Source organism: Juglans regia, chromosome 4, assembly GCF_001411555.2.
Source record: "Juglans regia cultivar Chandler chromosome 4, Walnut 2.0, whole genome shotgun sequence".
Taxonomy (NCBI): Eukaryota; Viridiplantae; Streptophyta; class Magnoliopsida; order Fagales; family Juglandaceae; genus Juglans; species Juglans regia.
The window spans coordinates 21,220,929-21,233,992 of NC_049904.1; the positions used below are offsets into that span (position 1 = coordinate 21,220,929).

At 34.8% G+C, this 13,064-nt stretch overlaps 1 protein-coding gene across 4 annotated transcripts; it reads right to left on the reverse strand.

Moving 5' to 3' along the window:
- Positions 1 to 674: 674 nt before the first annotated feature.
- LOC108986164 (receptor kinase-like protein Xa21) lies at positions 675 to 6,310 on the reverse strand. Of its 4 annotated transcripts, none has more exons than XM_035689080.1 (7): positions 5,732 to 6,310; positions 5,441 to 5,584; positions 5,193 to 5,339; positions 4,827 to 4,973; positions 2,390 to 4,390; positions 1,856 to 2,251; positions 675 to 973 (listed from the first exon to the last, which is right to left on the reverse strand). In XM_035689080.1, exons 1-6 carry the CDS (start codon positions 6,225 to 6,227, stop codon positions 1,899 to 1,901), a joined length of 3,288 nt encoding a protein of 1,095 aa, XP_035544973.1. In that variant the 5' UTR covers positions 6,228 to 6,310; the 3' UTR covers positions 675 to 973; positions 1,856 to 1,898. The 4 variants fall into 4 exon arrangements, with proteins under 4 accessions (XP_035544973.1, XP_035544972.1, XP_035544974.1 ...); XM_035689079.1 differs by having other exon boundaries at positions 5,441 to 5,506; positions 5,585 to 6,310; XM_035689081.1 differs by having other exon boundaries at positions 5,441 to 5,506; positions 5,616 to 6,276.
- Positions 6,311 to 13,064: the final 6,754 nt, after the last annotated feature.

Genomic DNA, 13,064 nt, shown 5'->3' on the forward strand with positions numbered 1-13,064 from the left:
AGGGAAAGTAAAAGAGATAGACACATAGATTTATGTGATTCGACATAATGTCTACGTCCACGGATCGGTCGTTTGAGGGGAGGGGGGAGAATCCACTATAATATGATTGTTTATAGGCTCTCATGATCACTCATCCTGGTTGTATAATGTAGATCATAGATCTATTTTCTGAAGGTGAGCCTATCGTTGTTGCTCTAGTTCACTAGTTGAAGAAGTTGAAGGAGAGGTCGAAGTCACAATCCGGAAGAAGTCCGAAAGAATAAGGCCAAAAAATCGTCTAGTTCCCTTCCTTTTTATCTTTTGCCCCTTGTTCATTTATATCACATCATCTCTCTTTTATCTCACATCTCCTCTTTTCCTCTTCACTCTTCTTCCCAACCTTTTGTCCCATCCTTCCTTCTCTCTATCTTCCCTCCAGAAGAGACTCTTAACCTTGGGCTTGGATTAGAAAATCACTTTGAGCCTGCTATATTTTATCCCCTCCAAGATGTATTTTCTTTTCCTAAAAGGAACAATGTATTTGTTTATATCTATTATAACTTAGTACATTTAACTGTTTTCTTTTTCTTTATTAAGATCTTAATTTTGGGTCAAAATATTAATTTCTCCATTGAAGAGATAAAATCATACTATATTATTCATGATCTATTATTAGCACCATGACATGGGTGAAAAAGTGAAACAACTTGACTGCTTGTAGTTTCCTTTTTGTATTGTTATACAAATCAATATCCATCATATTCAAAAACTTATTATTAGAATAGAAGTTTCGACCCCAAAGAGAGATCATCTCTTGCTTTGTCACAATATACACAAATCTAAAATGGGGCAATTCCACATCCCTCAAGGCACCCTAGAGTCACGAAGAGAGTGTGAAATCTAGAAAGGAGACTTGCCCAAGCTACCAAAACCAGGATTGCCGAGATTCCTGACATCAACCCCTTGTTTCTCTCCTGCAATGTTGGGAGCATGTCTACACACAATGATAGATATGTTACAATCCAATCAACAGTAAAAGGAAAAGAACTCCTGTCAATGTTCTCTGAGAACAGAAAAATCGGTTTGTTTGCCTTCAATGCTCTAATATTTGTAAACTTCTATTTGTGTGTATTGTGACAAAGTAATGGATCAAACAAGTATTTTGAGAGGAATCCCAAGATTTGTAAATAATGTTGTAAATGAACCAAGTTGTTCATGCTCAACTCATGAACTTGTCTCAATTTTTGTTGTTTTAAGAAAAACATAAATTCTAACAAAAATCTAGGCTAGACTCATTATACAAGTCAAACTCGTATCTAAACTCGTTATGACTTGTATGAACTCGTACTACTTCAAATTTATTATTTTGTAGATATTATATTAAACTTTATGCCAAGTATTTGAGAGTATTTAAAAATATGAGAGAATCATGTTCTTATCACGATGATACAATGGGTGTCATTTGAGTCAATATGAATGTTATAAATCATTATACTGATATTTATTTATACTAACTATATTATTTATATTAATTTAATGTTATTTTGCAAAAGTTTGTAGATAGAGTTAAGATATTTTGGGTGTGTTCGCGTACCTATATATATACACATTTAATCTATATAGAAATCATATATATATATATATATATATATATAGCTTGTGCCAATGGAAAGATTTGCCAATTATTAACTTTTATATATAGTTTACATATTTGCCAATTTAACTCATATAACCTTGACATAATTAAGTAATTATTTATATGAACTCTTGAAAATGCATAAGATTTTTTTAAAGAATTTTATACATCTAAGAAAATAATAATTAATCAAACATTTCACGAACAAGTTATAATAAGTGTGGTAGATAAATTGCATACCGATTATAGATTAAACCAAAGCTTGGTAATAAACTCTACTTGACTAGCTCGATTGCTGATCATATAGATACTTTAATTTGATCTTGTTAAGTTTGGCTAAAACATTTTTTATATCGATCCTCTGTTCAGGCAAATCTGCACAACAATGCAAAGCCAAGCCCATAGTTGCTGAGAAGCAGGTCCCCATAGCAGCATAGTCGTTCTCATTGCTCAGCAAATTGGAATCAATAACTTCAAGTATCGAAAGCGAAAATGATTCCTCTACTAAACGCTTTAAGCTCATTTCGCTGGAAAACATATCATCAATGGGCTTCTTTCTTGTGAAAGTTTCCATCAATAACATTCCATAACTATACACATCACCTCTTGTAGAAACAATTCCTTCAGATCCATACTCTACACACGTTAAAACATATCATTTCACATATGATAATCCAAAGAAATTAAGTGCATAAATCCTTATATATGTTACAAAAGCATAACATTTATGTATTTATGCAAAACTAGAATGATAAAAATAATACTTGACATCACCTGGTGCCATATACCCAATTGTAGCCATGGTCATTGTTTGTGTGAGAGAAGTTCCATCACTTAGGAGTTTGGCTATGCCAAAATCAGCAACATGTCCAACCATATCTTCATCTAATAAGACATTGCTTGGCTTCAGATCACAATGAACAATAGGTGTTGAATAACCAAGATGAAGGTATTCAACTGCCATTGCCACATCAATCATTATATTTAGCCTCTGTAGCATATTCAAGCAATGGGTGTTAGAATACAACCACATTTCTAGGTTCCCTTTAGGCATGTATTCCAAAACAAGTGCTTTGAAGTCAATGTTACTACAAACGCTAATGATTTTGACAAGATTTCGATGACGAATGTGTCGTAATATCTCGCATTCTATGTCAAAACTTTTGAATGCACCTTCTAGCTCCAAATTTAGAACTTTTATTGCAACGTATGTACCATCTAAGAGTGTCCCTTTATAAACTGAGCCAAAACTCCCTTCTCCAAGTAAGTTGTTTGCACTGAACACTTCTGTCGCTTGTAAAAGTTGTTGGTGGGAAATTCTTCTCCATGTTGATAAAGGCATTGAGTCTTTGTTGTTGGAAAGTTTTGAATTCTTCTTCCCATGGAGTTTTCTTGAGACTAGTACAACGGAGACTACAAGTATTGTTAACCCCAATGCGGGCAGTACATATTTTAGTATACGCACCCCCATTGCCTTTTTCGGTCCAGGAGAAGCTTCCGTGCATGTAGGAACATTCAGTCTAACCACACCACAAAGCGCATCATTTGACCTAAATGATTCAGCTGAGAAGTTAACAAATGGTCCTTGTGTTGGAATTTCTCCTCTTAGTTTATTGTAGGAGACATTTAGATATTTGAGGTACCGTAGCCCTTCTAAGGACTTGGGTATCTCTCCAGATAAGTTGTTACCAACAAGATCTAATACCACCAAGCTTACTAATCCACCAAAAGATATAGGAATGGAGCCCTCTAATTGATTGATTGCCAAAGAGAGATTGACTAGGGATATGAGCCCACCAATTGTTTCTGGGATATGACCTGATAGTTGATTTCTTGATAAATTCAACTCTGTCAGGACCTTCATATTTCCAATATCTATTGAAAGAGACCCACTGAGGGAATTGGATGACAAGTCAACCCTCAAGATATCTGTCAGCGTCCACAAGCTCGAAGGAATCCTTGAAGTTAATTGGTTGAAGGCTAAGTTGAGAGATCTTAATGAAGTCAGATTATTTATGCTTTCTGGAATATGTCTGGAAAGCTTGTTGCCATCTAAAAATAACTCTCCCAATCTCCCTAAGTAACAGATATCAGACGGGATTGGACCTTTTAGTCTATTACCAGAAAGGGACAATTGTTCGAGCATGCTTAATCTTCCTATTGTAGTTGGAATAGGTCCAGCCAAATCATTGTCACGCAGGGACATATATGTCAATCTACTTAAATTGCCAATATCCATGGGAATGTTGCCCTTAATATTACAACCAGTGAGATCAAGTCGCTCAAGAAAGGTCGAGAGGTTTCCAATGGAATTAGGAAGGACTCCATTTAGTGGATTCCTAGACAAATCCAAAATACTGAGGTATGCGTTGTTCGAAAAATACGAGAAAATACTCAATTCTGAAGATTCAATGGTCACATTATTGAATTCAAGGTTGAGATGCTGGAGGAGCCTTAAATTACCAAGAGTTTTTGGAATTAAGCCCGAGAATGAGTTACCTGACAAGTCGAGTGAAACGAGCTGTGAAAAATTGGAAATAGAGGCTGGAATCATTCCACTAAGTTCATTCATCCCAAGAAAAGTCCATTCGAGATTTGGAAGGAAGTGGCCCATATTTGATGGAAGAGTGCCTGAGAGGTAATTTCCTACCATGGAGAACCCGTGTAATGTTGAGATATTGAATATCTCCAGTGGAATTGTGCCAACAAAATTGTTCATTCCCAAATTGAAAATCTTCAGGTTCTGCAAATTACCAATTTCACTTGGTATTGCACCTGCAATCACAATAAATCTATTAAAAAAAGATTTTGTAACAAATAAAGCATACAACTAATACTTAGTTGTAAGAGAACAATCAAGACTTGGAATATATACCATGGAGGTTGATTATAATAAGGCATGCAACATTTATAATTGGTTGAGCCACCCTTGAGTTGATTGCAGTGGTACTGGATCGGAGCCACATGCACTCTAGTGGGTGCAGTTTTTACATAATCTATTTTCAGAGTTACACTTAACAAAGGGATTTAACAATATTCGATCCACCACGCGGGGGTTTCACTAACCAATTATTTTATTGCTTTCATTTGGAAGTACCTAATTAGAGAAGATCGACCATATATAGAGCATGCATATCATGTACTAAGTCAATGGTGACACAGTGGCATCTTTATAATCAACTAATACATCAAGAAGACATCACGTACGTACCTTCGAAGTGGTTCAAGCCAAGATTTAAAAACGTGAGCTTTGTTAAGTTCCCTATTTCGGGTGACAGTTTTCCTGTGAAATTATTATTAGACTCCAAGTCTAAATATTGCAGCTGTTTGCACTTGAACAAAGAGGATGGGAGGCTACCTGTGAAACAATTACACTAATTTAGAAACAATTATTGGATTTTACTTACCGATAATTAAGAGCATGACCTACCAATCAAGACTAAATATTATATATACCTTCGAAGTTGTTATTGTCAAGGTATAAATCCGTAAGCATGCATATCATGTACTAAATCAATGGTGACACAGTGGCATCTTTATAATCAACTAATACATCATGAAGACGTCATGTACGTACCTTCGAAGTTGTTGTAGCCAAGATTTAAATATGTAAGCATGGTTAAGTTCCCTACTTCGGGTGATAGTTTTCCTTTGAAATTATTATTAGACTCAAAGTCTAAATATTGCAGCTGTTTGCACTTGAACAAAGATGATGGGAGGCTACCTGTGAAACAATATTTACACTAATTTAGAAAAAATTATTGGATTTTACTTACCGATAATTAACAGCATGACCTACCAATCAAGACTAAATATTATATATACCTTCGAAGTTGTTATTGTCAAGGTATAAATCTGTAAGCATGGTTAAGTTCCCTACTTCCGGTGGTACTGTACCAGATAACGTATTATTACTGAGATCAATATATTGCAGTGGAGACATGTTGAGGAAAATGGAAGGCATAGGACCTGAAAGCTTGTTTTTTGCAAGAGAAATTACTTTCAAGGTAGACATCTTGAAGATAGAGGATGGTATGGAGCCCCAAAGCTGATTATCTTCAAGTCCAATTTCTTGCAATGAAGATGTACTGTTAAATAGAGATGATGGGATAGTACCTTCGAAATTGTTGGATACAAGAATTAAACGTTGAAGTTTGGTTAGCAATCCTATCCATGACGGGATTTCTCCACTGAATTCATTGTATCTGAAATGCAAGAGTTTCAAGTGATAAAGATGAGACAATTCGTTTGGCATTGAGCCATGAAAACTATTGTTCCTGATGCTTAAGCTGACAAGAAATGAAAGGTTTCCTATATGCGGAGGAATGGTTCCTACAAGACCATTGTTAGAAAGGTTCAAGGCTATAACCCGTTGATGTCTGGAACCACAGGTGACACCGACCCAATTGCAAACTGAAGTACTAGAGGACCAATTTGTTGTCAAAATATGGTGAGGGTCATAAGAAATATGAGCTTTCAAGGCAAGAAGAGCTGATTGATCTGTGGTAATGTTGAGAATTTTTGCATCAGTGCTTAAACTAGACATGTAAGGTTGTAACAGAAGCAGTGTCAGAAAACGGAAGATGAGGAAACAGGTAGTTTGGTCTGCCATGAGTAGTCTATGTGGAATGAGGTATTGGAATTTGTGTTGTAGCCAAAGGAAGAACAAGATCACTGATATTTAAAGAAATTGCAGCTAGCATTCGGAAAAATAAGGTGGGAGCGGTCTGTCATATCCTTAACTAGATGAAGATAAGGTTGTTATCACATGCCGGTGTGGGTTGTGCGAAAGCCAGGAGGAATATACAAGGCATTAACTTTGTCATGTCCATTTTGTCACATTCATTAGGACCACATATTTAGACCCTCTAGTCAATGCCAGAGATGCCCAATTAAAAATCATGGTTGATTTTTCGTTGGATTATCTATATTTTCTACCCCTTAATTGGTGCATGGAAATTTTTAGTCGAGCTAGTTGAAAATATATTTCCACACGCTATAGTGACCCTCTAGTCAAAAGTCATGATGATGTTACGCGGTGATGGATGGAACGTAGACTAGGACTTTTGCTCTCATCATCTCACAAATTAGTATGCTTACAATCCTTGGACCTGTCCCATTATACCGATCTTTACCTGTGTCTGAAAGATGAAATTATCACTTCAATCAATCTCAAATAAATTATTGACAAGATTTATTACTCTTTCAACTTCTGTAAAGAAATACATTTTAATCTATTTTATATATTTAAATATATATTTTATTATATTTATATAATTTAAATACACCTTAATAGAACTTACAAAATATTACTATTCATATATTAGTTTAGATAATTTGAATAATTTGAAATCACCGCTTAGTACTTATAAAGAGATCAATATCAGTTGGCTTATTTTCTTATGGTATATAATTAATATCTTCTAAGTGTAAGTTGGACTCGACTTAGGTGCATGTAACGCCCCGTACCCGAAGGTTCGGAGAGTTAACTCATGTCCCTTAAAAATCATTTTCTTTCCACATAGTATATATTCTAATTTTTCTCTATTGTACAAAATACTTATATATTTACATCAATTACTCTTGAATAACTATTCTAAGATCATACAAAGTCTTAATATAAACTTCAATCTCCCAACAAATCATATCATCAGAGCACAACAAGTTTACTAAATAAAAATTTTCAATACACATATAAACCTTTTTTGTTTAAACCATCATTTTTAACTATTCTCACCTATGCTCCATATCCTTGATCCTCAACTGAAACATTCAAATCATCTGAAAAGATGGTAGAGATAAGGGGTGAGTTATCAACAACTCAGTAAGTAGAGAACATATACTAGTATGTAAACATGAGTCTTTTCAGAAAATTCAGTATGCAGAAACAAAAATATTTTATTTCTATATGCAGATCTTAGTAAAACGTGTTATCAGAAAATCAGAGCGATTTTTCAATCATTTCATACTCAAGTCAACAATTCATATTTGAGGATCCATTTCATATTCAAAAACACTTTGGCATAACATAACTGAACATCTTCATCTTATCATATCATATCATATACCATATTTAATCCCCGTGGTAGGGCTGTGCTATCCCCGGTGGCCAAACTAAGCAGTATCATGTGGTGAACTTCTCCTTTTTCAATCTCGGAGCCCCGAGTGTGCACATAGGAAAGAACACGTAAAAAGACCAATTTGTTTCCAAAGTGGGTGCACTCTATCATATCATGGTGGTACTAACCATATCACGTGAACCAGTATCATCATATCAGAACCATATTCAGAACAGATAAGCATGCCAAAATTTTATCATATCCATGTCATATCAAAACACGTGCGAAATATATTCATATCATTTCCATTTGATCAAAAGCAGATCCAATATCACATGCATAAAAATCTCAATGATATCATATTCGCTCTTTTGCATATTTCAGAAATATGTCAAATATTGCTCATGTCTACACAATGCATGTCAGAAAATATTTTCTTTTTTTCGTACAGGTTTTATGAGTGATGCAAATAAACAACCAAGGTTAATTTTTCTCAAGTTTTCATTTGATCACAAAATATGCAAAGTTTTCATAAAGTCAACCTCAGTCTCAATAATTCGTATAAAACCTAGCATAGGAACCCCGCTTACCTGGACGACTTAACTTTTCCAGAATTTTTCTCAAATATGTCGAGTCGACTATAAATCGTCACCTATAAAAATAATCACGTAATTTCTGTAAGTTTCCAATCAATCACGTATTTCGATATTTAAGCCTAAGCTTCTTAAATAACCTATTTTAAATTTCTCAAAACTTAAAACCTTCATAATCTCAAAATATATCATCACTTCCTAAAATCACCAATACTGCCACAACCCACGTCATACACAAAACATCAATATTTAAACCCCAACCGCCAACAAATCTCATAGTCTAAACCAATCATGCTAACAACTCCATCACCCAATCCAATCAACCCCGCTTACTCTTCGGACTCAGTCCGGCAAAACCAATCAGGAATTAAATACAGTGTAATGTGCTAGTGCAAAAATACATTAAATTCACGAGAGTTCTTTAGAAAATACTTACAATGCTATATAATAATTTCTGGAGGATCATGGAGGCGCAAGAAGTGGAAAAACAATTGCGGAACAGTGTAAAATACACTCTGGCCGTGGGTCACAGATACCCACTTTTCAACAGGAGCAAACGAAAATCCGAGATTGATATAGTAGGGCCTAGGGATGTCGGTGAAGCTAGTGGTGGTGATGGTTGGCCGTGGGTGGCGGCGCAAAGGGTGGTTTAAGGCCAAAAATACCCAAAACAGAAATATTGATGGTGGGGCTTCACCGGTGACGGATCAGAAGTGGGGTTGGGTCCATTGGGTTGCTAGGAGATCGAGGATGATGTGGTGAGAAGATGGTGGCCGGAGGTGGCGCGACGGCGGCGCGCGAGCGAAGAGAAGGCTGCGGCTTCGTGTGGCGCGTGGGGGCTAACGGCGGCACGGTTGGGACTGAAATTAGAGGGTGGTGGTCGCCGGCGGCTGGGGAAGCTGGGGAGCCGAGCGGTGTCGCGCACGACAGCGCGACGTGGCGGGGCTGGGTGGACGAAAAATAACGCACGGGAGAGAGGGAGGGGTTGGGTCGCACGGGAAGAAAAGAAAGAAAAGAAAAGAAGAAAAAGAAAAATGAAGAAAAGAAAATGAAAAAGAAAATGTAGAGAAAGAAATGAGATACAATCCTCATATTTGGGTCATAAAAATGATCTAAAGGAAACGATTTTAAAACAAAAAGTGAAATAAAATAATTTAAATGCAGTGATTAACATGAAAATAAACAATTATACCCCGATAATAAGTTAATTTAATTCGAGAAGAAATTTAAACACATAACAATAATTAATTTAAAGAAAGCACTTCAAAAATAATTTTTGTAAACTAAAAAAAAATCATAAAAAATATTCCAATTAAAAATCTAATAATTTTAAAATAAGAAAATAAATTTTGAATCAATAAAAATAATTTCTTCATTAAAATTACCCTAAAATACAAGGTGTTACAGTGCATCTCTCTTGAGTGATAACGTTAAGAGTCCCAATATTCTAAATGGCAACTTAAAAGGTGTTATAATTTTTTTAGAAGGGTTTCCGTTTTGGACAAAAGCGAGGGGTGTACAAATACAAAAAATCTTCACAACATCCTAATACTTCACACTCCACATTATTTTTAATTTTTATTATTTTTTTTATTAAATATTTATTATATGAATAATTAATAGAGAATTTGAAATAATTTAAGAAGAATAAATTAAAAATAATTAAAAATAATGTGAAATGTGAAGTGTAGTAGAAGTTGTGTAGCAAAGTTCGTACAAATAAGCCAATTTGCCCGGCCCGGCTGACTTACCTGACCCAGACCGATCAAAACTACCCGAGCCGTTTCAGTAAACTTCGGAAACGAATAGTCGTACCCGTCTACTCTTTTAATCGGAATTACCAGATACCCGAATTTTGACAAAAAAAAAAAAATGCCATAGTTTCACCCACGAATTCTCGCTCGACGCTCTCTAGTCTAGAAGTCAGAACCCTCTGAGTCTTTCTCTTGCAAATCTCTCTCACTGTCGCAGCTCACTCTGGTGGAGTTGGAAGTATTCTGTTTTTTTCTCTCGCTTTCTCCCTCTTGCTCGCTCTACCACTTCGCAAGGTTTGGTGTCTGATTTTTTATTGGTGTTGTCATTGGGACATTTCTTGATATTTTCTGGGTGTGGTTCGGTTTCTGTGAATAAGTTAGTTTGGGCTTTGATTGTCATGGTGGCTAGCGAAAACGAATGGAAACGGATGGAAAGTGTGATCTGGCAGAATTTGAGCATATTTGAATTTTGAACAAAAAAAAAATGCAAAAAAAAAAAAAAAACCTAGTAGAAAAATTATCTGGTTCTCAAAAGTACATGAAAGCTGGCAAGAGGTACAAGACTTGTCAATTTTGGCGGGATTGGCCTTTATCTTTCCATCTATCTTCTTGGACCCTTCATAACGCATCTTTCTGTTTACCACATTCATTTGACCCAACCAAAATAATAATAATTCAAATCATAATAATAATAATAAATAATAATATTTTATTAATTTAATTCAATTCAACATCTAATCGCCACTCACATGTATGAAATAGAAATAAAATAATTTGTAAGAGCATTGGTAGTGGCTTCTCTATCTTCATCTTCATCTTTAAATTTAAAGAATATGTTTTTAAATTTATCTACATTGGCTTATGCATCTCTAAATTTTTACATAGCTATAAATAGTGCTTCTTTAAATTTGAAGAAGCACTATTCATTCTTCAAACATTAGTTTACTATTTTTTTTTCTTTCCTATCCTTAAAATCAACTTTGTAGAATTTATATTAAGATAATTTTGATACATAAAATTTGTATTAAGTTGATAATACAAAGTGGATGTTAATTGTAAAATATATATAAAAAAATAATTTTAGGAAACAAATAAAAAATAAAAAATAAAAAAATAATAATATTTTATCATTATTTGGTTCAAAGATGCATAAACCAATGTGAGAGTTTTTTTTCATATGCAAAATCATTCTTTAAAAATGATGATTTTGTATATAAAGATGCATAAACCACTACCAATGCTCTTAAGTGATCGTGTGCAGTGTTTGAACACCAGCTTTAGGACAACCTCTTCATTGACAATCATGTAAAGGGACAGAACGAAGAATCCCAAGCGCACTATGAAAGCTGTCACTCACTAATGATAATGACAGAAAATCTGAGTATTTGAGGATTCATCCAACGTTACGAAACATCATAACTTTTTGAAGTTGAAAAGTCTACAATTAAAGAGAAGGAAAATGCCTGGCGGGAGCTCCCGCTGGACATCTAGTATTTTTTTTTACAAGTGTTTGTTTTAATTTTTTTTATATAAATATTTTTAATAATTTTAAATATTTTAAAAAAATAAAATAAAAATTACAATATTATTAAAAAATATTTTCTTAATTAAGGAAGTATTTTTATTCTACTTCGTGATTAAAGAAGTATTTTTTAATAAACTTTTTTTACTTTTTAATTAAAGAAATATTTTTTAATAATATTTTAAATTTAATTTTTTTAAAATATTTAAAAGTATAAAAAAAATCAATATAAAAAATAAATTAAAAAAATGCACGAAAAGTACATATTAAACCCAACGAGAGCTATAGCATGACCCTTATATACATAAAAGGAAGGCACTACAAGAAAAAAGGGTTTTTCCGGCAATTTTTCTAGTGTTGCAAAACAGAATGCCGCATTAGAGTAGTTTTTGCGGCGATTTTTTAATCGCCGCTTAATTCTGTTGAGAAAACTGATTCATCAAGTTACTTATCGAGTTGCAGCGAAAATAGTCTTTCTAACAGCGATTTATTTCGCCGGTAAAAGAAAAAACCTGTTGCAACGCTCGATTTCGCCGTAATATAGTAAGTGGCGCCATTCCCCTAAAGATATTTTGTTTTTCCCCCCGATTTCTTTCCCCCTCCACTTCTCTCTGTTCTTCCGCAATATTCCATCTCCATTTGCCTTTCCGAGAGATCAGCTGCTACTCCACCCACGTCCCCCCAACGATTTCATCTCCACTTTCGCCCGACCACCCAAAGTTTGCTCCTTTACCACATTTTCCTCCCGCGGAAGCTACGGTCGAGATAGTATCCCCGAAGCTGATTAGGAGCCGTGCGATTCGTCTCTTTGAATCTGTGAGATTTGGGTCAGCTGTTTCCAATTGAGGTTGGTCGAGATTCAATTGAGGGATAGCGTGAGTCCTTCTGTCACCACAGGTATGGCTGCAACTCAGTTGGAGTTTGGTAATGAATCGATTTGAAGCGCGGGTTTCTTTACAAAATTAGGAGTTTTTTATTGCTAGACTAATTTCTATCTGTGCAGTTGTAAAATGTACTAGTAATTAGGGTTTCTTTTCACGAAATTTGCGTTCAATATCTGCATATTGTGTTTCACAGAACTCATGTCCGTGGCTCGAACATTGAATGACCCAGTAAAAAATTGCTATTTTGCCAATACATCTTATACTAATTAGTTGTTACTAAATTATAGATAATCTCAAGTTTATAGTCCTACTTGTTTTTGGAGTGTACCTGTTCTCATAACAGAATGTACAGATATTAATTGATTAGTGTTTCGGTAATTAGTAGGAAATCTGTATTCTTCTGGGACTATTCCCTGGTGCAGTCACCAAGAGAGTGACATTACCGAAAAAAATTTCCAGCCCTTCTGAAGAGAACAGATTGATGTATTTGTACATCCACAATATGGATTGGCATATATGTGTGTGTGTGTGTCTTTTCGTGAAACTAACACAACAAGACTTTTTTAAGGATAAGTGACAAGGCTTGAGGAAATTTTTCACAAGTATGATCCCCAAGCATGACCCTGTATGAATTTGG

Excerpts from the sequence above, each read along its gene's own strand:
- LOC108986164 (XM_035689078.1), bottom strand. The coding sequence starts at position 6,227 with ATGGCAGACCAAACTACCTGTTTCCTCATCTTCCGTTTTCTGACACTG. Across the intron at positions 5,340-5,440 it reads TGACAATAACAACTTCGAAG|GTAGCCTCCCATCATCTTTG; the intron begins GTATATATAATA and ends ATTGTTTCACAG. Across the intron at positions 4,974-5,192 it reads TGGCTACAACAACTTCGAAG|GTAGCCTCCCATCCTCTTTG; the intron begins GTACGTACATGA and ends ATTGTTTCACAG.